The 26057-nt window shown below is 35.2% G+C and overlaps 1 protein-coding gene and 3 long non-coding RNA genes across 4 annotated transcripts; all 4 read left to right on the forward strand.

The window, feature by feature from the left end:
* Nucleotides 1–571: 571 nt before the first annotated feature.
* Nucleotides 572–5518, forward strand: LOC120464824 (ADP-ribosylation factor 4). The gene is made up of 6 exons (XM_039654368.2): nucleotides 572–804; nucleotides 1862–1942; nucleotides 2248–2357; nucleotides 2454–2525; nucleotides 2650–2775; nucleotides 4330–5518. Exons 1-6 carry the CDS (start codon nucleotides 738–740, stop codon nucleotides 4414–4416), a joined length of 543 nt encoding a protein of 180 aa, XP_039510302.1. The 5' UTR covers nucleotides 572–737; the 3' UTR covers nucleotides 4417–5518.
* A 2375-nt stretch (nucleotides 5519–7893) lies between these two features.
* Nucleotides 7894–15951, forward strand: LOC120464778 (uncharacterized). The gene is made up of 6 exons (XR_005618738.2): nucleotides 7894–8030; nucleotides 8427–8520; nucleotides 8620–10505; nucleotides 10821–10883; nucleotides 11081–12663; nucleotides 14701–15951. It is a non-coding gene; the product is annotated as an uncharacterized LOC120464778 (long non-coding RNA).
* Nucleotides 15952–17460: 1509 nt separating this feature from the next.
* LOC120464847 (uncharacterized) lies at nucleotides 17461–18447 on the forward strand. Its single transcript, XR_005618748.2, has 3 exons — nucleotides 17461–17597; nucleotides 17751–17813; nucleotides 18008–18447. It is a non-coding gene; the product is annotated as an uncharacterized LOC120464847 (long non-coding RNA).
* Nucleotides 18448–18662: 215 nt separating this feature from the next.
* On the forward strand, nucleotides 18663–24589 carry LOC120464848 (uncharacterized). The gene is made up of 2 exons (XR_005618749.2): nucleotides 18663–19982; nucleotides 23056–24589. It is a non-coding gene; the product is annotated as an uncharacterized LOC120464848 (long non-coding RNA).
* Nucleotides 24590–26057: the final 1468 nt, after the last annotated feature.

Below are 26057 nucleotides of genomic sequence, written 5' to 3' on the forward strand. Positions count from 1 at the left end.
TTGATTTACACACTCCTTTATCCCTTTCTATAATCACTATATAAACAATCATACAAAATCCAGAGAAAGACTGGTACATTTAACAAAATGCTTATATTTTTTAAGGTAATGTTATGATTTAAATTTCTAATGGATATGAACCAAAGACATTTTTGTAAACTGAATAATTATTCTTGCACCATTAGTTTATACACATAACGAAATCATAACAATAAAATAACGAAGGCTGTCGAGATGCCAAATTTTCATATATTTAACATCGAGAAACAAAATTACTTACTAATTTTATTAATTCGTTATTTGTATAGACCACCCACCCTCACAATTTGACATTTTTTAAATTAGAGCCAAAAACAACGTATAATAACACAAACAGGGGCACATGCTGTTAAATAATATATTTGTATTAATTATTGATATCACTATTACTGAGCAATAATAATTATATCAATGAATAATAATAATAAGTGCACTATTACTATTATTCGTTTTTTTAACAGTATGTGTACTTTTCTATTATTATTAAGCTATTAATTTTGTTCTAAAAGCTGTCATTCTGGAAAAACTCCTTGTCAGAAGTGGCGTGGCATCATATCTTCCACGGCGGCCGTGACGTGGCATTACGCAAGCGCAGAGTCGATACGGTTTCTTGACACCAGACAAGCATCACATTCACAACGAAAAACTTTAGACATTAGGAGTAATCACGTAGTTTTAGGTGATTTGTATCCTTCATCATGGGTCTGACCATCTCGTCGATCTTCAGCAGGCTGTTTGGAAAGAAACAGATGAGAATTCTCATGGGTGAGTAACGTTATTGAGTCTCATGCTAGCTATGCTAGCTGCGTTAGCCAACTTTCGCAATTCTGTCATTCCCCAGAAAATAACTAATGAAATAGAAAACTAAAACTGACTCCTGATTTTCTTTACAATGTAGGTAAATAGTTAAGTCAAGTGGGCATTTATATATTGGCTATATATTCTGCGATATTATCTCACAAGCTTTAAATTTGATAATGGTATGTGATAAATAATTTCATTGTAAGAGACTGTAAGTTCATGAGGTGGAACGGATGAGCCAGCCACTGCCCGTTTACGTTTAGTATTTATCTTCAAGTGAAGTGTGAATTATTTATTTCATTGTATAATGTAGTATAGTGTGTCTTGTTTTTCCTGCTTTATACTGTGCATTTATGAAATGTCATATACTACTTGTTCTCATAATGAAAACCACTTTATTATGGAATTATACGTATACAGTTGTATTGTGTTGTGCTATTCAGTAATTTATTAATGAAAATATTCAGTGATCAAGAGTGACCTCTCACTTTTTTGGGGGAAAAAGTACTTTTTTTGCTTCTAAAAAGAGTGAAAAGTGCTTTCATTTAATTCATTCACATTTTTGACCTAATTTCACATTTTCAAATGCAGGTTTACTAATAAAAACTCAACTTTATGGTTTTGTTGACTAAAGAAAGACTCTAAATACAGTATTATTCTTTGAATAAGAAAGCTTCAAATATAGCTATATATATAGTTACCCCCTGGCATTTTTTGCTCACTTTTTTTTTACACCATTTTTAGTATAAGTTTACAACTTTCTATACTATTATAATAGAGTTACAGTTAAGCTCTAGTTAATTATAGTGTAAAACTGGTACAGTGTAAAACTGTAAAACCACAATATAGAGTTTAGTTCATGTTAAATGTTATATCCAGCATAGTACAATCTAGTTTATATCCTTGGCCATTTAAGGACATGATATGAGCTCTTTTGAGAGTTTTAAAGTAACGTTACTGGTTTTTCTGTCTTGTATAGTTGAAAACCTTATTCCCATCATGCACTCTTGGTGTTTTACAGTGGGGCTGGATGCTGCGGGCAAAACCACAATATTGTACAAACTGAAACTTGGAGAAATAGTGACCACCATTCCAACCATAGGTAAGAAGACTGGTAAACATGTGACACCATTAGCTCATCTTTATGATCTCAGAGCAGTTCTCATGGATAGATTGAGGTCAATGGATTGTCTTTTGAGCATCAGTCATATGAGTATTCCATCATCCACTGGGTTCAATTATGAATTTGCGTTACTTTTGTCTCCCTTTATGATATGTCAACATCCAAATCCGTCATACATGTGGTTTCTGTGATTGTCCTGTCTTGCACCACTAAAGAGTTCTGCTTTTAATGAAACTGGCTGAACAGATCTATGATTGTATGATGTGTGTGTATCTATTGGGCAGGTTTTAATGTAGAAACTGTTGAATACAAGAACATCTGCTTCACTGTGTGGGATGTTGGCGGTCAGGACAAGATTCGTCCTCTCTGGAGACACTATTTTCAGAACACACAGGTATGATCTTGATGTGCATTTGTATGGAATATTATTTCACTGCACACTTACTTTTGGTTTCTTATAGACTCATTTCTCTTTTCTTTTTGTCCTCAGGGTCTGATCTTTGTTGTGGACAGCAATGACCGAGAGAGAGTGGCAGAATCTGCAGAAGAGCTTTCTAAAATGGTAAGCATAAATCATTGTGAGCGTCTCTAATGACAGCAACGATTAAGGACATTTGTGGAAGTGTTTTGTTGGCTTAATGTGGTTAAGTTGCCTCATCAGTGTCTTTTCCTGTGCATATGTGCAGTTGCAGGAAGATGAACTGAGGGACGCTGTGCTGCTGGTTTTTGCAAACAAACAGGATCTGCCCAACGCCATGGCTGTCAGTGAACTCACAGACAAACTTGGGCTCCAGAGTCTACGCAGCAGAACGGTATGCACATGCTAACTAATGAGACCAATGTGCTCCTCTACTCTTTAGTTTCAACATAGACGTTACTCAGATTTTGTGCCGTTTAATAAAAGGACTAATTAACATTTATACACACTAACGCTCAAAGGTTTGGGGTCAGTAAGATTTTTAAAATGTTTTTTAAAGTCTCTTATGCTCACCAAGGCTGCATTTATTTTACAGTAAAAAGGTAATATTGTCAAATACAAATACAATTTATATATATATATATATCTGGGAAAACCCACCACATGGTGAAATTTGACAAATTACAGGTTTTGAGACCAAGCTGAGTTCGAGCCCTTTCTAAATCTGTTTTTATTCATTTTATCGTTTATCTGTAACAAATGTTATGGTTATCAGAAGTCGGCTGATCGCTATGATTTTCAGAAACAGGATTTTGAGAAAAACTGGTTTAATTACCTGTCACGTCCTGCTAGCGGGACGACCAGCGCTCATTTTCTGTTGCCTTTTTTTTCATATCACATGTTTTAGTAATCATCATAGATTAGGTATCATTCGAAAGCTTACAAACTCAAAATTTATCCTGTTTTGAAGTTGGACGATTGAGAGGCGAGCAAGGTCTTTTAAACGAGCAGCTTCAGTTGTTCTCTTGTGCTTCGCATCACAACACACGATAACACTGGATAAAAGCAAATAAATAAAAACTTGCGTGCCGTTGTAGTTTACACAGGATTGATTTGTTGATTTGTTGTTTTTTGCACCCCCGCTCTGCCGTGCGTGTTCTTAAAGAGACAGTTTTCAGCTTGCCAGTAGAAATCGCTATTTTTCTGCACTAAACTAGTGAATTTTCCCAAGATATATTCAGAAATGATAAACAAGATGTTATAGAATAATAATTTATTGGAAACCCAATTTTGACAAAAAACAAAAACAAAAAAAACCCCGAAAAAACCTGACATTCGATCTGTTTTTAGTCCTTACCTAAAAACGTACCAGTGCGACATGCGACGGGTTTTCCTAGATCGCATCATATATACATATACACATTTTTAATTTTTTTTTTTACATATTTATGCCTGTGAAGGCAAATTTTCAGCATCATTACTCCACTCTTCAGTGTCACATGATCCTTCAGAAATAATTCTAATATGCTGGTTTGCATTTTCAATGTTGAAAACAGTCGTGATGCTTACTGTTTTTGTGCAAACCATTGCATTTTTTCAGGATTCTATGATGAATAGAAAGTTCAAAAGAACAAAATATATTTGAAATTGTAATCTTTTGTAGCATGAATATCTTTACCATCAATTTAATTAATCCTTGCCAAGTAATTTCTACCAAAAAAAAACAAAAAACCTTACTGACCATTAACTTATGAATAGCCGTGATCTTGCTGGACAAAACTGGTGCTCATTATCACATTATTTAGGTCTGTTAGTCTGAGGCTGGCATGGAATAAAGTGTTTACATGACATTTAAAAAGAATAAGTAGAGTGAGCTGCTTCAACCTACTTGCATTCATTTTTATTATTTTACATTTTGGCTGATTTCCTCTCTCTGGGCTTCTTGCAGTGGTACGTTCAAGCGACCTGCGCTACACAGGGCACTGGACTCTATGAAGGGCTGGACTGGTTATCCAATGAGCTCTCTAAGCACTAGTGGGTCTGCTAGAGGCGAGATGAGGTGTATGAACCAATGGAAAGGCAAGAGACTCCTCTTAGAATTTTTAAGTGTGTGACAGAACTGGAAACTGGTGAGAAACCATCAAACACTCTGCGCCTGTCTTAGCTTTCCTTTTTTACAATATTGTTGTAGCGCAAGTTTATCTATTTCTTTTCTTATTTTATTTTTTTTTTAATTCCAACAAAAACAACTTTTAGTTTATTATTTTGCAAGAGGAAAAAATGTTTTGAAGGACCTTCCTTCACTCCGACTTTTAATTTTTTCAGAAAGGCCTCATGGCAAAACCAAAAACACTGGAGTCCCTGATCAGTGAGCAGGTTTATTGGTTTTGCTTTAGTGTCGTTAACATCTGACCATCATGTTTTAGCATCTAGCTGAGAACTTCTGTTAAGGAGCTCACTGGAGAGTCAGTGGGGTCAGTAATATTTCAGAACTGGTCTTTACATGTGGAGTCGTTGGGCAAATCAAAGCCATGCCTGTTCCGTCAATCCTTATAGGTATGCAATGTTGTACAATTTGTTACATCACATTATCCGCTGTAGTGGTGTGGAGTCCTGTGGTCCTTCTGAACATTATCCTTGTCTGCATGAGTTTACTTCATTCTGAATCTTGGTTGAAATTCCCCACATCAACAGAACATGGCATGCATGGCATGAAAAGGTAAACTTTCTTTTATGAGGTTAGTTTACTCCCCTCAATCCATTGTTGTTTGTGGCAAATGTTTGAGTGATTGGTTTTTTACTCTCAAAGGAGTCAAAGGGAACATTATGTTCTTCAGCCACAATGATGCAATGATAACATCTCTGAAGTTCTTTTCATTATAATTTAAAGTTGAAATTGATTGGTGTGTTTTATGTTTGTCATGCCAAGAGAAATGTTTTGCTCAGGAGCTTATCATTATTTGTGACTGAATCTGACTCTGGAATGCAAATTTAATGTATTGATGATTTCCATGTCTGGTTGAAATGGTATGCTTTCCTGAACTGAGGTGTAACGGATTTTACCCTATTATTATCATGACAAATTTGTTTGTGTATTATATGTATGATATTGTTTTAGAATAAAACATAATCGTGAACATATTGTGTTGGATGTTATAATTCTATTTTGCTCTTTAAATTCAGGTGTCCCATTTATTTGGGAGCAAAATCATTTATGTATAAACATCCTTTTTAATTTTCTCAACAACACAAATCTGTCAATTTCTCAGTTGTATTTAATCTAAGTTGCATTAATGCATCAATCCAGCAGATGGCACCTGGAATTAACAACTTCAGCCAACTCACTTATACTAAAATGTTACTAAAATATTTGAAAAGGATATTGATAAAGAACACTAAAAGTTAATATAAATAGCACTTTGCTATTTGCTTTATCCATTTACAATATTTTATATTTTGGTTTATTTTATAGATCACATCTATTAGTATATATTTGCAGCAGAGATGGAAATTAAAGTAGTTCACTTTAAAAAAAAACTTTTGCTGATAATTTACTCACCCCTATGTCATCTAAGATGTCCACGTCTTTCTTTCTTCAGTCAAAAAGAAATTAAGGTTTTTGATGGAAACATTCCAGGATTTTCTCCATATAATGGACTTCATTGGGAACCAAATGGTTCGAGGTCCAAATGAGTTTCAGTGCAGCTTCAAAAGGCTTCAAACGACACCAGACGATGAATAAGGGTCTAATCTAGGACCCTTCGAGTCTTGACTCGAAAAAAGATTTGTTAATTTTGATGAACGAGTTTGAATCATCAGAACAGAGCAAGGCAAGCATTTGTGCTCATAAAACGTAAAACTTTTTTTAATTAATTTTTTAAATGATAAGACCCTTATTCATCATCTGGTGTCGTTTAAAGCCCTTTGACGCTGCTCTGAAACTCTCATTTGAACCTTTAACCGTTTGGTTCCCATTGAAGTCCATTATATGGAGAAAATCCTGGAATGTTTTCATCAAAAACCTTAATTTCTTCTCGACTGAAGAAAGAAAGACATGGACATCTTGGATGACATGGGGGTGAGTAAATTATCAGCAAAAGTGAACTACTCCTTTAATCTTTCGAATTACTACGATCCTGACGTCTGTGTATTGAAATATTTCTTCCTTGAATGAACTCATTTAAAAGTATTTTCGTGTTCTTGTTTATTTTTGAGAAGCGTTACGTGTGTTGTGCAACGCATTTTAAATGACATATCTTCATGTTTAATCTTAGTGAATTTGGTATAGGACTTATATGCACTCTGCTCATTCCTCTCCATAAAGGGTACATAAAAGTCATAAAAACAACTCGAGTATCTTTAGTTCATACAATGAGAGACACACTGAGTAACCAAAACTAGGAGTGGAACAGAAAGTTATTGCCACTGCTGTAAACAACTGATATCACAGCCACAGGAATTGCCTTATAGTGCGTGTTTGTTTCTTATGAGTCATTATTAGATTTGGGTGTGAACTGGAGATCATTCTAGAACTTTCCAGGGCAACATCTGTCCACGTCACAGGTAGGACTAGGAGATTGTTTATTTTTTGAGTTTGGTCAATTTTGTTTGGTTAAATGTAATAAAAGCTTCAGTTACATTGTCGAAAATGTATAAATTGCAAACTCCATATATATTTATATATATAAAACCTACATCTGCAACCCCATTTTGCTGACCTTGTTTTGTTGTTTGATTGTTTTATAGACTACAATGTAATCACCACTTTCAAGGCCCAGAAAGGTAGTAAATACATCGCTAAATTAGTCCATGTGACTACAGGGTAGGGCTGGGCGATATGGTAAAAAAAACCATCTCTGTATTTTTGGGTTGAATTAAGGAACCGCACAGAGGGTCCCTACATGCAAAACTAAGAATTGCGAACTTTGTAAGTGTACAGACCATTTAATAAGAATATATTTTAAAAAGAAAGTCCACTTTGTGTATACAGGCAGGAGCCATCTTTGGAAGATGTCTCGATAAGTCGAACCATGAACGACGTGCCAAGTGAGCTGAACTGTATGAAGTTCAGCTAACTTCTCAACTGTATGAACGGTGTTCGTGGTTCGACTGGTCGAGACTATTTTCTAAGATGGCTCCTGTCTGTATACACAAAGTGAACTGTCTTTATAAAATATAATCTTATTAAACGGTCTGTACACTTACAAAGTTCTCAATGCTTCGTTTTGCATGTGGGACCCTTGTTATGTTACTGTGTTAGTGTGGGTCTATTTTGAGCCTTGTTAGTGGTATTAACTAGCGATTTCTTTTTGCTTATTATATGCCCCCATTACTAGCGTTATAATCTAAAGAGTTTTTAGAGATAAAACTCTTTACATTCGATTATCATGAAAACAAATCTCCAATGTTTTATTAGACCAAAGGTTCATTTTGCGCAGTTCTCCTTTAAGACAATTCACTAGTTTTTTGTTTTTTTTTATTTACTAAGAAACTGAGCCTGGTAAGTAGAGGGAGGAGTTTATTAAGGAAATGTTGTAGGATATTTAAGCGAGAGAAATCAGAGATCAGTCTTTTCTATCCTGCAGACTCTATTGTCTGAGATGGAGCGGAATGACTCTACTTGTATGCTGTGAACTAGTGTGCAGTCTGGTGAGTGAACATGTCTATTTTTTGCTTTTTAAAACATGCAGCAGTAATAATTGCAAAATGTTTTAAATGTTTATCTTTTTTCTGTGACCTCTTTGCTGACAAAAAAAAGTAAGGGCGTTGTCCTTGAGGAATCCAATGAATAAAATCTCAAACCTGTTTGTCAAATAAAATCACAATCCACTGAAAAAGTTTTTCTATATCTTGAGACATACAGTTTTAAAAACACTTCCTGGTTGATAGACAAATTCTTGATTATTTGTGATTTATTTTGACATATCAAGCTGATTATATATATATATATATATATATATATATATATATATATATATATATATATATGATTTAGTTAATAATCAGTGGTATTAATGTTATTTCTCCGTCTCTTTTCAATTGCAGCTGCCACCAGATGACTTCATACGAGTCGAGACGTCACGCTGCCGAAGGATCTCTTTGCCTTAACCCTTATAAGGCATGCTTGCGTTTATTTTTTGTAAGTAGATTTCACTGCAAATTATTTTCTCTCTTTTTTTTTTACTGAGATCAGATGGAAGTTTTAGATATAATAATAATAATAATGTTGTCATTTCAGAGGAGAGGTGAAGGACCAATCTGCCAAGGGATTCGGCACTCGGGTCCGCTGCCCTGTTCAAGTGCATTCTCTGGCAACACTGGATGCCTGGCTGGGGTCCAGTGGACCTGGAGTGGACAGCACCAGGTCTATCCATGACCTGCTGACGAAGCACCAGTAAACTAGAAGCAACCGAAAACAAACAAGCCGTAAATGATCCCCTAAACCTTTGGTCGGCTTCTGGTTGTCTGTTGCTTGGTTACAGGTTATGGGGATGACCTGCTGTAAAACCAACCATGTTTTGAAATAAGGCTGACTGCAACTTTTTTCCTCAAAAAATAAAAAATCAATAACTAAAAACCGCAACTAAAATTAATATCTGTGTTTTGTTTTATTTGAGTAGTTCCTCTTTGGAAATGTATGGAATTTGATTTGAGTAATTTTAAGGTCTGGAAAAGTATGGAAAAAAGAAAACATTATGACAAAATACGAAATGTTTTCAGATGATTTAGTTTTCTATAAAAGAAAATAATGAATTTAATGAAAATAAATTTATCATACATGAAGTTTTTTTTTCATATCAGCTTAGTGATTGTCAAACATGCACTTTTTTATTGTGGAGGTTGTGCAGGTTAAGCTTTTTAGGTTTCTTCTCACAATATATTACAGAGCCTCTAAAAGGACCTTTGAAAAAAAATATATGTATACAGACTTTCCTGTGTGCATATCTTAGCCACCTATAGCACCATCAGGCCATTTTGTGTGTGGTTACCTTAATCTAATCTGAATTTTAAACATGCAGATGTCAATGACATTTTATCATTCACATTTATGAACATTATCTTTATAACCCCTTCATAATTCAGAGCAGATTCGAAAGTAACCTGCGCATTCTGTGGCCAAGGGTGTAAACAAAACCTGACACCACAGAAACCCTGCTGATTTCTAACAGAGGAAAAAATCCTAAAATAATATAAAGCAACTACAGAAACACTTTACAATAGTCTCATTTGCTAGCATTACTTAATGCATTACCTAGCCTACATTAACTTGCACAATATAGTTCTGTTGTGCATTCATGTTAGTTAATTTGCAATGGCCATCAATTAATATTAATTAATAAAACTATTATTCAATCCATATTAGTTAATGGGAATGCTAGTCTTAACAAATTTATTTGTTTATTTGGCCTATTTAAATTACAGGGAAGACCTTTTTCTTTCGTGTTTTTCGTGTGAAATCGTGTTAGTGAGAGAGCTGTTGAAATCATTTCCTGAGCAAGATATACCAGCCCCAATTTTTAATATTCTCAAACAATATTTATAATAAAATAAAAGTTCAGAACCAGTAAGAAAAATGTGTTATCTCAACAGTGGATGTTATATTAACTAATGAAAAATGCTGTGTCATTCACCAATAACAAATCCGTCCTGTGTAGAGGGATGGGCAGAAGAACATAAACTTACAGAGAAAGAGAAACCTATGAAAAACAGGACAACAGCAGTTCTCAGATCAGTTGAGGGCGGGATTTCGGCAACAGTGTACCAGTATAAATTACAGCGACACATCGATGACACTTCGTGAGAGCCGCTGCTGACGGATTAGCCAACCCGATCTCACGACCAAGTCGTACGAATTCGACGAATGATTAAAAAGTGGCTAATTCGTAACAATTCATACGACCTCACTCGTACGAATTAATACGATTTTGCTAAATCGTACATATTTTACGAATTGGCCAATTCGTATGAATTCGTACGAATGACCTACCCCTTACCCCGCCCCTAAACTTAACCATCACGTGGGTTTAGACACAAATTGTAGGAATTAGTACGAATTTTTAGACACTTTTTAATCATGCGTCGAATTCGTACGAATTGGTCGTGAGATAGTGTTGGATTAGCAGGGTAAGAGATCATTTCTAACAATTATTATTATTACTTGATTATTATTTAGAATAATGGATTCCCTACAAGTTTTCCAAAAGGGTTTTCTATTATCACAATTTTGGGTAACACTTTATTTGATAGTCCACTTTAGACATTCTAGTAACTTTTCAACTACATGTCAACTACTGTCATTAGAGTATGCAGCTTAATATTTGCTAACACTTTATTTTGTTGGTCCCCCAACAGATATTCACCTGACTATAAGTAACTTAATGCAAAATTGATTTTGGTGGTTTGTCACGGTGTAACCTGGAATCTGAATCCTCTTAACAGGTCTATGGTGGTTCCTCTGTGGGAGACGCCGTGAAACCTTGAGTGATCTCGTCGCACTAATATGTGAGTAGTCTACTGAATATTTCAAACTTTTTTTTAGATACTGTAAAAGACATCAGTGAACTAAACAAACAAACCTCACAATGTACATCTAAACAACGTCTTTCAAATGCAATATTGTTATATAATTGTACCACATGTTGATATTTGAAACCATATACAGTTCCTGTCTCTGAATGGTTTTATTGTTTGTTGTATAGCATCATGATGGCGGATCTCATCTTCTGCTGCCAGGGGCAGGATCATCTGGACCACCACTATTCAGCGGCGAAAGTCTCTACCTCTGATTTGAGTTGGTGTCCAGATGCGCAGAGGCCAGCGCCGTATTTTTACGAAGCCTGATATCTTGGATGAAGCCTCAAGTATACAAAGTTAAAAAGAAACCAGACAACAAGTCGTACCATTGCATTTAATGCTAAAAATGAACCTTAAGTAAACCTTTCTGCATTGCTTGGTTCAGCTGCTCCGGGACGCTGGTAAAAGAAATAGCCCCCGAACAAAATGTAACAATAAAGAAAAAATTAAAATAGCAAAATTCGCAACAAATTCATATTGTACTGTTGTTGTTTTTTTGGCCAATGTTTGATGAATCATAGCATTTACTTACCATAGCACTTTTATTTATAGATATTGCAATTAAAGAACATTCAAAAATGAAATCAATGGTGAAATCAATATAAACAGTGGTTATTATGAAATATCGATGCTGTGATGGATTTGTGTATCATGAACGAATATAACAAAAGGGGAAGTCACTTGACAGATGTTTAAAGCTTATACCTAACAGAAGGGTTTGCTGAATAAGAACATTGTAGGGAAATTATGTAATGAATCATGTCACCTTTGCCATGCTCTTATTCAAACTATTGTATTCTTTTTGCTGGTGGGATTCTCTCTGAAACCAGTCTGAGATCCTTCGGCCGCGATTAAAGCATATTCAAATGCATTGTTTAGAGTCTCAAAGCCAGATGTCGACTGTGGACGTAGTAGTATAAATATTAAGTGTTGACTATAAACCATTGGGTGTTGATTGGAGACCCCCCAGGTCAAATTTTAGTCAGGTGCGAAAGAAGCAAAAAATCTACCACAATGCAATCAACAGCTTTCCAGAAACAGAACCCTACACAAGCATGAGGCATGATTAAAACACAATTTCACTCACTGTTTTATCAAACTTTCTTTGCTTATTATAATTCAGCTAGTCCCACTTTATATTAAGTGTCTAAATACTAATATATAAATGAATCACTTGATACAGTGGAATTATTGTGTACATACATGATTTTATGTTGTACTTCTATTTGAAAAATACCTGCATGTACTTAAAAAGATTTAATTCATTTCTGTAATTGCATCTAAAAATAATACCCTTCCCTTACCACTTAAACATAACTATACAACCAAACCTGTCCCTAATATCCCAATTCAATTGCAGCCAAAGTGTTTTGCAATACAACTGTAGCAGGTGTGTGCAGCAGATAAGAAGATGAAGACGTAGACACAGAAGATGAAGATTGAAATGGGCAACTTTACTTATAATAATCCAATAACCCATTTGTTCACTGGATTCAAAAACTCTGAAGTCCCTCTAATATTTACTTGCACTTTCTTTTCAGTGAAAACATGTAATCTAACATCTGATTGGCTGCTGCAGATCACCATATGCTTGTGTGTTCTTTGAGGAGGTGTGAACAGTTTCTGTTGGAAGAGTATAAATAATGGATGCAGATCCACTTCTCCTTAAGGCTGCAATGCGCATCAACAAAAAATTATCATCAGCATGGTAAGCTTTTTTAAACGATTTCTTTCAATAAACTTAAGCAAACAATGTTGTTGTTATTCCAAATGAACAATCATCAGTAAGTATACAAGTACTTTAATGATATTTGTGGTTTGGGTCCATATTTAATTATGTGAAAACAATCAAATATATGCTTTATGAAAATGATATGCCCTGTTTAACATTGTAAGTGGTAGAAATTAGAATTTTAAAGCAATGTTAACATTGTTACAATAACTTTTACAAAATTTAATCAGATTACTTTTAGGTTTTTCATTACTTTTAGTTTTTGCAGAAAATAACATCACAATATCTAAATCATTTATTTGTGAACTTAATTTCCGTAATTTTCAGCAATGGAATACAGTGAAGTGTCACTGCAGATAAAGTAGGCTACCTTTAAAAATGTACACATGAAACAGGTTTTGTAGGTGACTGGCCAATGGCACTATACATCGGGACTTTCGAGAATTCAGTTTTAATGAGTAAATGAAAATGAGTAAATTAATTAAGTAATTAAAATATAATGAGAGAGCATCTGCTATAATATTATGGTAGATATATTATTCTTAGTTAAATATTAATCTTCTGTTTGTGGATTCACAGTTCAGGCTATTGTTTTGTTTGCACATCTTTATCTCAGGTTTAAGGTGGAGAGCTCTAGAAACGAACATTCATTTATGTACACATAGTTTCTTCCTGCATCTGAGAGAGAGGGACATTTGTAACCATCAGAAACCATTTTGAGCCAAAAAGTAACCAAATGTTTCCCCAGTTTGACAATTGCACCTCAACTGTAAACTTTCCCCAAAACTTTTTACACCACAAAATCCTCCATTTCTCTCTCTCTCTCTCTCTCTCTCTCTCTCTCTCTCTCTCTCTCTCTCTCTCTCTCTCTCTCTCTCTCTCTCTCTCTCTCTCTAAGTATTGATACAAGTAAAATATAATTTGAATAAATGTAAGTATAATAAAAATATAAGTATTCTTTAAAAGATAAGTTGAAATAATGCAAATTGTTGAAATAATGCAAATTGATGAAAAGCACAGACTACGTGGCAGAATGTCTAAATGGATGTTCTGTTTTAGAGCATTCTACCTGAAACCTGAGATATAGGAGGCACTTCCTCTTAGATAAACACAGGTGCGCACAAAACAATAGTGAGTGTTGGCACGCACAGAAGATTAATATTAAACTAAGAATATATACATATATTTACAATAATATTGTAGCAGATGCTTTCTCATATTTTAATTACCCATTAAAATTGAATATATTATTATCATTAATTCAATTAAAATTTATTTGTAAAGCACTTTTCACAATACATATTGTTTCAAAGCAGCTGTACAGAAAGTGCATTTCAGAAATGTACATGGAAAAACACATTTAGTTTATCATGTAATAAGTTAATCATGTAATAAAACACATTTAGTTAATCATGTAATAATTTAGGGCATAACATATCGCCTGCGTTGAGTCGTCTCTTCACAGGCGTTGAGTCGTCTTATGATGACTCAAGATGACTTCATGAGACGACTCTAGAGCTCTCCACCTTAAACCTGAGATAGGTGGCAAGTCCTCTTAGGATACATAGTATTTACAGTCTCGTGACTGTAAATACTATGTATCCTATACAAATAACCTAAAGACTCTTCAAGTTTCATAATATTAAATGCATCTGATCTGATTCAACAGAGGAATAAAAGGTAAGCATTATGTGAATGCTTGGCTAAAGAGATGCGTCTTTAAGTTTTAAACTGGGACAGCCAATCTGAGCCTCGGATAATGTCAGGAAGGCTATTCCAGAGTTTAGGAGCTAAATGCGAGAACGCCCTCCCTCCTTTAATGGACTTAGATATAGGAATGACCAGAAGCCTCGAATTTAGTGATCTTAAAGAATGCGATGGATTGTATGTCGATAGAAAGTCCATTAAATATAATCCAATAGGATTATAAAAGGTCATATATATAGGTCATATATATATATATATATACTGTATAGATTTAACTGAGTGACAATGCCTGTCCTCCATTAACAGATCTTATCCGAGGGAGATGATGAAGAGGAGGACAGTGATGATGATGAAGTTGATGTACATTCTGAAATAAGCATCTGTTGCCAAGGATAGATAGCTTGCAGTCTTTGACTCATATGCTGGATCAACAAAAAAGTTACGCCTGCATACATTTGCTGTGCTGAAATGTATTGCTGAGGGAAACACACATCTTCTGTTGTGACGTCTTCGTGGCAAACCTTACACGTATGATTTTCTTGCAACTGTCCTGCTTGGCAGGAGAATCGCTTTTCTTCAGAAAACCTCGTTTGTGTCTGTTTGTGCAACACGAAACGATGGAAAGAAGAATGAAATGTTCATGGAGAGGTGATGACCTGATGGTTAATGAGCTACTGGTACAGAGGTTGAAAAAATGTGAGCCAGTTATTTCTGTGATTACAAACTTCTTCAATCACCATTGTGCCATAGCAACACACATGACTCCAAAAACTTTTAAGCAGGACTGACTGTTTCTACATGTGGACTCTCTGTAGTTACAGCAGTCAGGCATTTGTTTGAAATACAATCTGGACGGGCATATGTTCAGTATATGTGAAAATGTTTTACATTGCTTTTTTACATTGCTGTAAATGGGAGGTCAATGCCCATTTGACGGTCAGATGTATTTGTTATTGTTACATGTCCACTAGGATACACTCTTAAAAATAAAGGTTCTTTATTTCATGGGACAAAACCTTCCAACTTTCCATTACGTAAAAAGGTTCTTTAGATTATTAAAATGTTCAATGGTTCTTTTATTATTATTATTTTTTAAACTGTTCAGCAACTGTTCAAGATTCTTTAGGGAGCCCAAAATGGTTCCTCTGTGGCGTGACTGTAAAACCCTTTTATAACCTTTATTTTTTTGAGTGTAGGGTTCACAGGCCCTCTGATTTTACAGATTGGCCTGGTAGTAATCCGGTGGATCAAATATCTTAAAAAAAGGTTACACTGTTGTTAAACAATGGTTAACTATTTACTATTGTATTGAGAACATACAATTGTATTGTATTTATCTCATACAAAACTGTCCGAATTAAAGGACCTTTAGATCTAGCCAGAAGTGAATCCTCTAATGCCGTTTTGGCATCAGCGGCTTTCACTGAGTATAACCACTTGGTTTGTAGCAATAGGGACATTAGTTCTTCATTTAAATACAATTTAATTATTATTTTGGATTTTGTGAATTTGCTAATGTGCTACAGGCAACTCCCTCTTAATAAAATATAAAACATATTTTGTCTGTGTGTGTTTTTCCCCCCTGATAGCCAATAGTTTCATATTTTATATGTCATGTTGTTTGGCTCCATTTGGAAGACTTTGGGGTAAAAAAAGCATTCTAAATGAAGGTTCATAAAATGTAAGTTAGTATTATTTTTATGCCATTGTATTGGCATTGGTATTGTAGTATTTATTCATATTTTGAACTAGCTTTTATTTTTATAATACCTTTAATTTGTCAGTTTTAGTAACAACACTGGTTAATTTATTAAATGTTTTTGAGATGTAAAGATCTTATCAGAACCTTTGCGCCTTTATTGTAAAAATTAAAACCTATATGCAATGCCACTGAAAACCTAAGTGACACATTTCAGAGAAAAATAAAAAATAATAACTACTGCATAAGTGTGAACTATGATTTTACTACACCACCCAGTCTTTTTGGATAAGAGTCTATCAGCTTGGAACATCTTAAAAAAACTTGGGAATATTTTTTCACTCGGCCCTATTTTTTTTAATGCACGGCCCTTTTTAAAGTGTCATTTCCAATTAAGATTAATGAATGGTGTGTAAGTATTTTACGTTCTTTATTAGTTCACGCAAATGGAATCTTGTAATAGGCTTTTACTGAAATGACTAATACTGGAAAGTATCGTTTTAACTTTTGAGAGCTGTTAAAATCATTTCCCAAGCCAGATTTCTACCAGCCCCAATTTTTAATATTCTCAAACAATATATAATAAAACAAAAGTGTTCTGATCCTAGAAAGGGGTGCAAACTAAGTAATTGGTCAGTGTTACATCCCCTTGGCAAGATAGGGCGGATCACAAGAGCAAGAACATACGAGAGATGACTGCATCCCCTCTCATCACACAAACTAAATACTTCTCAAGGGCTTTGCAGATGATAAAAATATCAATAATTACAGTAACAATAATTTCCAATAAGGCCAAAATAACAAAGATAAAGTAAACTTGGAGTAAGAAAGTGAACAACAAACCTCTTCTCTGACTTCCTTACTAGCCCGGGAAAAGGGTAAATGGCACCATGCTTCTGCAATCAATAACAATAAAACTACAACAAATCAACTTTGGCTGCCACCACAGCAGGAGAAACAGGTTTTCTTAAAACAATATAGCTCAGTGTCTTTCTTTGCACAACCAGTTCCTTCTGTTGAAATACAGGCACCTCTCCACAATCATGAGGAACAGATGGCTTGCACCAATCACACTCCTATGAGAGGATAGGGAGAAGCACAGGAAAACAACATTCCCCACTGCAGGCTGTTATAGCCAACAGGAAAAATACAATGCAATACACACATTTCCAATTTAAATGAACAAAAATAAATATATGACCTGGGACATAACAGTCAGAAAAATGTGTTGTCTCAGCAAAGAGGAGTAGTGGATGTTATATTAACTAATGAAGTATATTAACAAAAATGCTGTGTCATTCACCAAGAATAACAAATCCATCCTGTAGAGGGATGGGCAGACAGAAGAACAGCAACTTACCGAGAAAAAGAAACCTATGAAAACCAGGGCAACAGCAGTTCTCAGATCAGTTGAGGGCGGGATTTTGGCAACAGTGTACCAGTATAAATTACAGCGACACATCGATGACACTTCGTGAGAGCCGCTTGCTGACGGATTAGCAGGGTAAGAGATCATTTCTAACAATTATTATTATTACTTATGATTTTTATTTACAATGATAAAGTTTTCCAAAAGTGTTTTCTATCACAATTTTGTAATGCAAAATTGATTTTGGTGGTTTGTCACTGTGTAACCGAATCTAAATCCTCTTAACAGGTCTATGGTGGTTCCTCTGTGGGAGACGCCGTGAAACCTTGAGTGATCTCGTCGCACTAATATGTGAGTAGTCTACTGAATATTTCAAACTCTTTTTTTAGATACTGTAAAAGACATCAGTGAACTAAACAAACAAACCTCACAATGTACATCTAAACAACGTCTTTCAAATGCAATATTGTTATATAATTGTACATGTTGGTATTTAATATCCATTTGGATTTCCTATCTCTGAATGGTTATATTGTTTGTTGCAGCATCATGACGGCGGATCTCATGTAAATCCTCGCTGCCACGGGCGGGGTCATCTGGCCCATCACCATTCAGAGGGGAAACTCCCTGTTTTGCGTTGGTGTCCAGGTGCGCAGAGGCCAGCGCGTAATGCTGCGAAGCCTGACATCATACGTGAAGCCTCAAGTCTACAACAAAGTCTATACGAAGCGAAGAACCGACCTGAAAAAAACCAATGCATGTAATGCTAAAAGTGAACCGAGAAACCTCTTTAACTTTACCGACTCTTGAATAATGCTACAAATGAAAACTGAACTGAAATGAAGAATTGTTTTTTTGGTGAAACCTTTGGTTTCTGCATTGCTTGGTTCAGTTGGTCCGGGGCCCAACTGATAAAACAAAAGCCCCGGAAAAAAATGTAAAACAAATAAAAACTAAATAAAAATAGCAAAATCCGCAACGAAAATCCATATTGTGCTGGGTTTTTTATTTTTATCATTTACCCATTTTTTTAATGATGCATTTACTAACAACAGCACATCTTATAAGTCAATATGGGAATATTTTTAGGAATTATATTAATAATAATATACACACACAAGTTATATAAACACCAACACTTTTATTTTAGATGTGATAAATCCTGATTAATTGATCTGAGAGCACTTATATATATATATATATATATATATATATATATAGCCTATATATATATATATATATATATATATATATACATATTGTATGCATGTAATTTGTATAATATTCAAATTACAAATTTCTAATAATTTCTAGTTTTTAGTAATTGTACAGTTAATTCTTATATTGTATAAGTTTTATACAATATTTTCCTCTCCCCAAATTTGTCAAAACACATAGCCTATAATTTAAAAAGAGTTATGAGCTATTAAGATTTTGATTAGCTACATCTACCTTGTAAATAATTTTTTGTTGCTATTTAATTAAAAAGTTTTCACACATGAATCAACTATTACAATTTTAACTATTTCAAATGAATGGGATTTGTTGTATTGAATCCAATATTTCTTTGCAAAAGGCAGGCCTACAGCTAATCACTGATTTCAAAGTTAAGGATTCATTAGTTTGGATATACATTGAATAAAAACATCATAATATCTTATTGTTGATATTTCAATGTAGTTTATTCAAATATTTTGACTAAACATCCCATGTTTTGGTGGTCACTGCACATTTTCGCTATAGTGACAGTAATGTTATAACATACTAAAATACTATTTGCATAACAGTACTAAAATTTTGTTTATTTTCCCCAAATAAAGGCTTGTATGTTCCCTTTTGTCCCAATGATTCACAACGGAAACTTCACCACATGTTTAGTGACAATACCATGGTTAGCAGAGTTCTGAACAATTGTAGCTACACACATAAAAAGATAGATAGATATATATTCCACTTCAGCAACCATTTTGAAAGCATAAAGATTTATGCTTTCACTTTTAAAAGCAATCTCTCCAGCTTCTAAAAACGATCTCTGAAACTTTATTTCCTCTTTATGATAATTAGTTGTAGGCCTATTTCTCATTTGTAAGTCGGTCTGAATTAAATTGTTTGTTAAATTAATAAATGTAAAATGTAAATGGTGTTTTGTGTTGTTCACTCACCTCTGTATGTGTTTATCTAAAAGGGTGTGTTAGACTCAGGTTTTAGGAAGGTGTGATGCCTATAATGTCAACAAGACTGTCTTTGCTTATCTTACATTATAATAACCTACAGCCTTGTTCTTTTATGTGATAACTCACATGATTCAGAAACTCCCTCACAAGCAAAGTTTCGTTTCTGAGAAACACCGAATGTAATGTGGCTGCACCTTTTACAGTCTATGGGCTGCACCGGATTGGCTGCTGACGTGGTTCTCTCGTGAGGTGTGATCCGTTTTCTAGAGAAAGGCTAACGGGGGAATATATATTGCTGCATGAACTGCACTACACTGCGCTGAAGCTTAAACATATCAACAGAATGGTAAGCTTTATGGCTTGTTTTTAATATTTTCGCTAACCTGTGAATTAATCGAATTCATGACTTTTAAAGTGACGTGAATGCTGTTTTAGAGGTGTAGCCTAGTAGGATTTTGCATTTTTCTAAACCATATTAAAAAGTAGCCTAACTTTTCCACGTCAGCAACCATTTTGAATCACACAACGTGTGGTTTTAGGTTTGATGTCTTTTATACGTTGTCTTTACAAACTTTACTGCAGATAAAATACTTTTAAGGACATATGCATTAATCTGTCTTGTTGCAATAATTGACACTACAGTTTCTGCTGTAATACAGTTTCCGCTGTAATACAGTTTCTGCTGTAATAGCCTATTCTATTGTAACATCTGCAATACAAATGCATTTGAACTACATTATAATCCTTTGTTTTTGTGCAGCATCTTAAAGGGACTCTGTGTAGGAATTACCCCCATCTAGTTGTTAAATAGTATTTTGCATTCAAACGAATTTTGCTCTCCAGCGCCTCGCTTTTTCAAGTGCGTATTGCATCTACGGTTGCCGTTATGTACCAAAAATGCTATGACAGGATGTCTTGTAGTAACACTTCATTGAGTTTTTCTCCGGGTGAACAGGTTTGTAACTTAAAAAAAAAAAAAACAGCAACTTATGTGTTAACTTATGTGTACAATTTATGTGTCTAGCTGTATGAATTAATTTTAATTCTCTGTACAATCTTATCCACATAGCTAAATCACAATTTTAGCTAATTGACATTTATATAAAAAAAGAAAGCTATAGAAAATCTTACAGAGAGTAATATTTTCTTCAATATTTTCTTACAATCATTATCTCTATATTCTTACTGAATTTATAGGTTATAAAGTATTAACTTACAAACCTTGTTTTTAGCACCTTCCTTCACAATAGCTGCGAGTAAAGTAGTCAATAGCTGCTATTCATCAAAGACCTTGTTTAACTTTTTTACCTATAAATGTTATACTGTCTATATAATAAAGTACACAACCAAGCAATGACAAAAAAAATAAGTAAGACTGTAACATTGACTAACCTGTCGAGGAGAAAGCAGGCAACTTCAGCGTCTCTTCTGAAATCTTTCTGCTGCATTAGCTCTTTCCACCTTGAAAACGCTATCCCGATATTTAAGGCCATTGCACACGGAGTACGAAATTTTCGTATGCGTATTTTCGTGTAGGCCTACGTCAGCCTAAGAATTCGTCACGCATAGAAACCTTGCACACCGAGTCCGTTGCGTATTTATTAAACCTTTGCGGGGAAAAACGCAAAAATACCAACTGGATTCGTCAAGCAGTGAGGATGATTTTTGCCCTCTCTCATATTGAAAAGAGAAGAAAAAGAAAATATTACGTCCATCCAATCCTGAAATTGCGCCGAGAGGAAGTAGAGTTCCTTATCAAGGAGTTGCGAATTTATCCTGAGCGATTCAAAATTTACCTCAGAATGTCAGTGGGACAGTTTGATGCTTTGCTAGCGATTCTGGAGCCACATATTAAAAACAAGACCACCAATTTCCGTGAACCAATCGATTCTGAACGGAGACTGGCTGTGTGTCTGGTATGGACCAAGTATGGACACACACACAAACACACACACACACACACCCGCGCGCGGCCCGGTGGAAGCGCTGGGCAGACAGAACAGCTAGGCTGTTATTGTGTATTGTGTATATATTGTGCCCAAATAATACATTAGTTATCGAATAGGCTGCTCAATCACACCTTATTCGATCCTAAATTTCAATCTGATTGAAAGGGGAGGTTTATTCATTTCATAACCCAATAGAGAAGAGAACATAAACACTTGATCGAATTGAAAACCGAAACTGAAAGCACGGCGCATAATGTTCAATGATTTGAGGACGAGCTCCCCCGGCCCTGAATTGTCAAAAGACCTCTCAAAATGCTGGCTCTGGATGCGAAAAATGCAGAAAATCGAACCCGATCCGATTAATTTTATGACGGAAAAATTAATGGCCTTGTTTTTTGCAATCTCCGGTCACATTTCCTTTTTCGTTCAAGTCTGGCCTTTTTTTGCGAGGAGGATGCATTCTCCTGTGACTCGGCATATGGTCCGCCATTACAAATAATAGAGCAAAAGAGCAATCAGCAATCATAGGAGTGCAATGCAGCCGTTTAAACTTGCAGGGAATGCGCCTCTCAATGTGACGTGACGATGGCTCTGAGTCTGAACGAAAACGCGTTGTGGAAACGCGTTTGGCTGGTGGTACTTTTTGACCCTCTCTGCTATTATAGTTTTTCAAGATGGCGGAACGGACATGGAAGCCTCCGTGAACCTACCCGTCCCATGTACATAAAGATAATAAATTCTTCATTTACGAGGATAAGTCAGATAATTTGCAGAGGTATTTGTGCACCATTGAGGACATATTTATGAATAAAAATATTGATTTCAGATAATAAAATACCTAAAAATCTACACAGAGTCCCTTTAAACTCATAGTTAATGTTTGTTTTGAGTTCACCCCATATCTATCTATCTATCTATCTATCTATCTATCTATCTATCTCTATCTATCTATCTATCTATCTATCTATCTATCTATCTATCTATCTATCTATCTATCTATCTATCTATCTATCTATCTATCTATCTATCTATCTATCTATCTATCATGTGTGAAATATATGAAACTTACTGTATATAGGCTTATATCAGGTAGTGTATGTAGGCCTATAGAGTGGTGGGGGCTGCCAGATTTGGCGATAACTTGTCAAGTTGAAAATACTTAATATTCTAAGTACAAACAACGTAACTAAGGCAAAGCAAAATAATACCTACAAAGTTAAAGGTACACTATGTATTTTTTTTAGTGCGTCTATAATAAGTGTTTATATATTTTAGACCGGGTCGACAACTGCTGCGAAGTAGCCCAGCACACGTGGACTAGACAAATAGCTCTGGCTATATGTTCTTCCGCAAGACGCATGCAGTTTAATAACAACTAATGTCAAAAGTTACAGAATGTACCATTAAGTTGAGTGAACAATTATTTACATGGTATTTATCTAAGCAACAGTGTTTTTCCTGCGTCAACAGATCTTTTCTGAGGGGAGTGATGAAGAGGATGAAGATGATGATGATGAAGATGATGGAGGTGCTGAAGTAATTGAATGCCGCCAAGGGTAGACAACTGCTTCAGACCTTGATGCAGCCAGTGTTGAGAAACACCCAATAGTACGCTGGATCCATGAACTGTGTGTACTTGCTGATTAAAGCAAGCAGCAGCCAAAGAAACACACAGCTTCTTTTGTGACAAATGTCACAACCCAAGCACCTCCCGCGCCATGTGTGTCCATGGCAAACCTGACACGTAGACCATGATCCTCCATAGGAACGATGGACCTCGCAACTTACCCGCTGTGCAGTGGCAGCACCATCGCTTTTCTTCAGACTGGCTCTGCTTTTGTGTCTGTTTTGTGCAACCCTGAAGAAACCATGGAGAGAAGAATGAAATGTACATGGAGAGGTGATGACCTGATGGTTAAAGAGCTGCTTTTCCAGAGGTTGGAAGATGTGAGCCAGTTATTTCTGTCATCACAATCGTCCTCATCAATCACCATTGTGCCTTTGAGCAACGCACATGACTCCAATTTCTTTCAGCAGGACTGACTTTTTCTGCAACAGGTCTACAGTAGCCAAACATCCATTAAAATACAAACAGAGATGGGCTGGATGGGCATTTTGAAAATGTACCAATGGATGTACTATGTTGCTCACAAATGGGAGGTCAGTGCCCCTTTGAAGCCCAGGTGTATTTGTTGTAAGGATATTCAGACTATGGCTGCTTGATTCAAAGCTCTCCAGTATAACTAACAGAAGGTTTCTGGAGCAGCGGATCAGGGTCAGTGCTAATAGCCCACTGTTTTATTTTTTTTATTTTTATTTTTTTAGCTCACTTGTTTCAACGTCAGTGGCACTTGGCTATAGAGAGCATGCTAATAGCGAGATGGCATGTTCACCAGGATAGGGTTCACAGGCACAATGATTCTGCAAGTTGTGCTGACTTTGTTGAATCCACTGGTTCAGATACCTTACTTACACTACACAATATGACACACTGCTAAATCTCACGCACAGGTGTTATTGCAGTGCTGTTGAACAAAAGTTACACAACATATGTAACGTACCTGTAATGGGATATGATCTCATACAGAACATGGTCCTATTCAAAGGACCTGTACAGGTCTAGCCCCGAAATGAAGCATAAATGTGACACAACATTAGAGGCCTCATTCCTATTGAGCACTAATTAGATAATTGGTTGTGTGGCGAAGGGATCACTAGAAAGTTGTGCATTTAGTTTTTACATTGATGTTCTTCAAAATGTCATGATTGCAGATGGATTTCTGTGCATTTGTCTGCCAGAATGCACAACAGTCTAATGAGCTACACGGAAACTTCCTCTAAGTATGTTATGTATCCAAGTATGTTGTCAAAAAAAAAAAAAATGTTTTGTGTTTTTATTCTTGTCTTGTTGCTTTGGTCTCATTTATTTGGCTACACTGAGCATTAATTTACAAAAAAGTTTATTATTAGTATACTTCTTTTAAACTAAAAATAAGAAAGGATACTTTCAGTCTGCTTTTTATGTACTTTTCAATAAACTTAAAATTACACTTAAAGGGCACCCATTATGCCCCTTTTTACAAGATGTAATATTGGTCTCGGGTGTCCCCAGAATGTATTTGTGAAGTTTCAGCTCAAAATACCCCATAGTTAATTTATTATAACCATTTGAAAATGTCATTTTTGGGGCCTTTTTTACTCATTAGGCTGCTTCATTAAAAACGTGGCATTTAGACGTTTTCTTCGGGGTGGATCCAGGCAAATGAATCCTTTTCACCTTGAAAATAATATATATATATATATTGCATTTTAAATAATAGAACATTTCTCAGTGATTGTAAATAAAACAAAATTCCATTTTTCTCGGTTTAATGAAAACCTGACATCTACACATTATCTATAGATACACATTTTGCAGCTTTCTTATTTTTCAAACCCAGTATTGTTTTTAGGTATTGTTGAATTTCTGCTCTTAAAATTAAAAACAAAGGCTTGTTTCCACCAAATTTACATTTATGGATACTAAATTTAGCTAACAGAAGAAGAAGATTAATTAGGTAGTATTCCCTACGATAAGATTGGTCATAAAGGAAAAAACCAAATAACACATTTTTGAAGCAGAGTTGAAATCTGGGCATGATGTGAGCCGTAATAAAGGAGCAGAAATCAGACCAAAAACAAACTGAATGAGGACAACTCCAAAATAAATGATAAAATGTTTCATCATGTAGACCACAAAATGTACAAAATGTATCAATATCACAATTAAATCTGGTCACAAGATAAAGATTACTTGGGTAATATTTAACCTAGCCTGGCTGCGCCCTGGCTGCGCCCTCCTACGCACTTCCGCTCAATTTCATTTTACTTCAGTACTACGTCTGGGACCGCTCCATATCCTTACAGGTTTCCAGAAATCAATTTTTTGTAGGACCAATCAGCGAATAGAGGGAGTGGCTGAGAACGATGACGTTGATGTAGTGCGTCAGTTTAAGCAATATTATGAAGCTGCAGACTCGGAGCCTGCATCTACAGTCCCCCACCGAGAGTCCCGCATTCTCAGACCCCTCGTTTTTCGAACACAGCGCCTCCTGCTGTTCAAAAGGTCGAATAACACCCACACACAGAGTACAGCGTACGATTATCCAAATGCAATTAAAAACAATAGGATGCAATATTACGGTCTCCAAATAAATTATCCAATAAATATTTGCGTTCCCTATGTGCAGAAAAAAACTAATTGTTACTGATGGAAGGGATACAATTACAGATTGAACTATCTTCAGAAAAATAGTATGTGATATTATATTGTTTTTTTAAATATTTTTTTATTCAAATTCCAATTTTTCTTTCATGGTCTAATTAACATTACGATGCTAAGATTACAAAATCTGTTTTTTGATATTTTGAATGCGAAGCAAAACAAACCAGAATAGACAAAACACCAATAAAATAAACAACTACTTTATTTA

Source organism: Pimephales promelas, chromosome 10, assembly GCF_988280905.1.
Source record: "Pimephales promelas chromosome 10, fPimPro1.hap1.1, whole genome shotgun sequence".
Classification (NCBI taxonomy): Eukaryota; Metazoa; Chordata; class Actinopteri; order Cypriniformes; family Leuciscidae; genus Pimephales; species Pimephales promelas.

What these genes read in the sequence shown, in the direction of transcription:
- LOC120464824 (XM_039654368.2), top strand. Translation starts at nt 738, where the DNA reads ATGGGTCTGACCATCTCGTCGATCTTCAGCAGGCTGTTTGGAAAGAAA. An exon ending in ACAGATGAGAATTCTCATGG is followed by an intron (nt 805 to 1,861) that starts GTGAGTAACGTT and finishes GGTGTTTTACAG; the next exon opens with TGGGGCTGGATGCTGCGGGC. An exon ending in CAGAAGAGCTTTCTAAAATG is followed by an intron (nt 2,526 to 2,649) that starts GTAAGCATAAAT and finishes GCATATGTGCAG; the next exon opens with TTGCAGGAAGATGAACTGAG.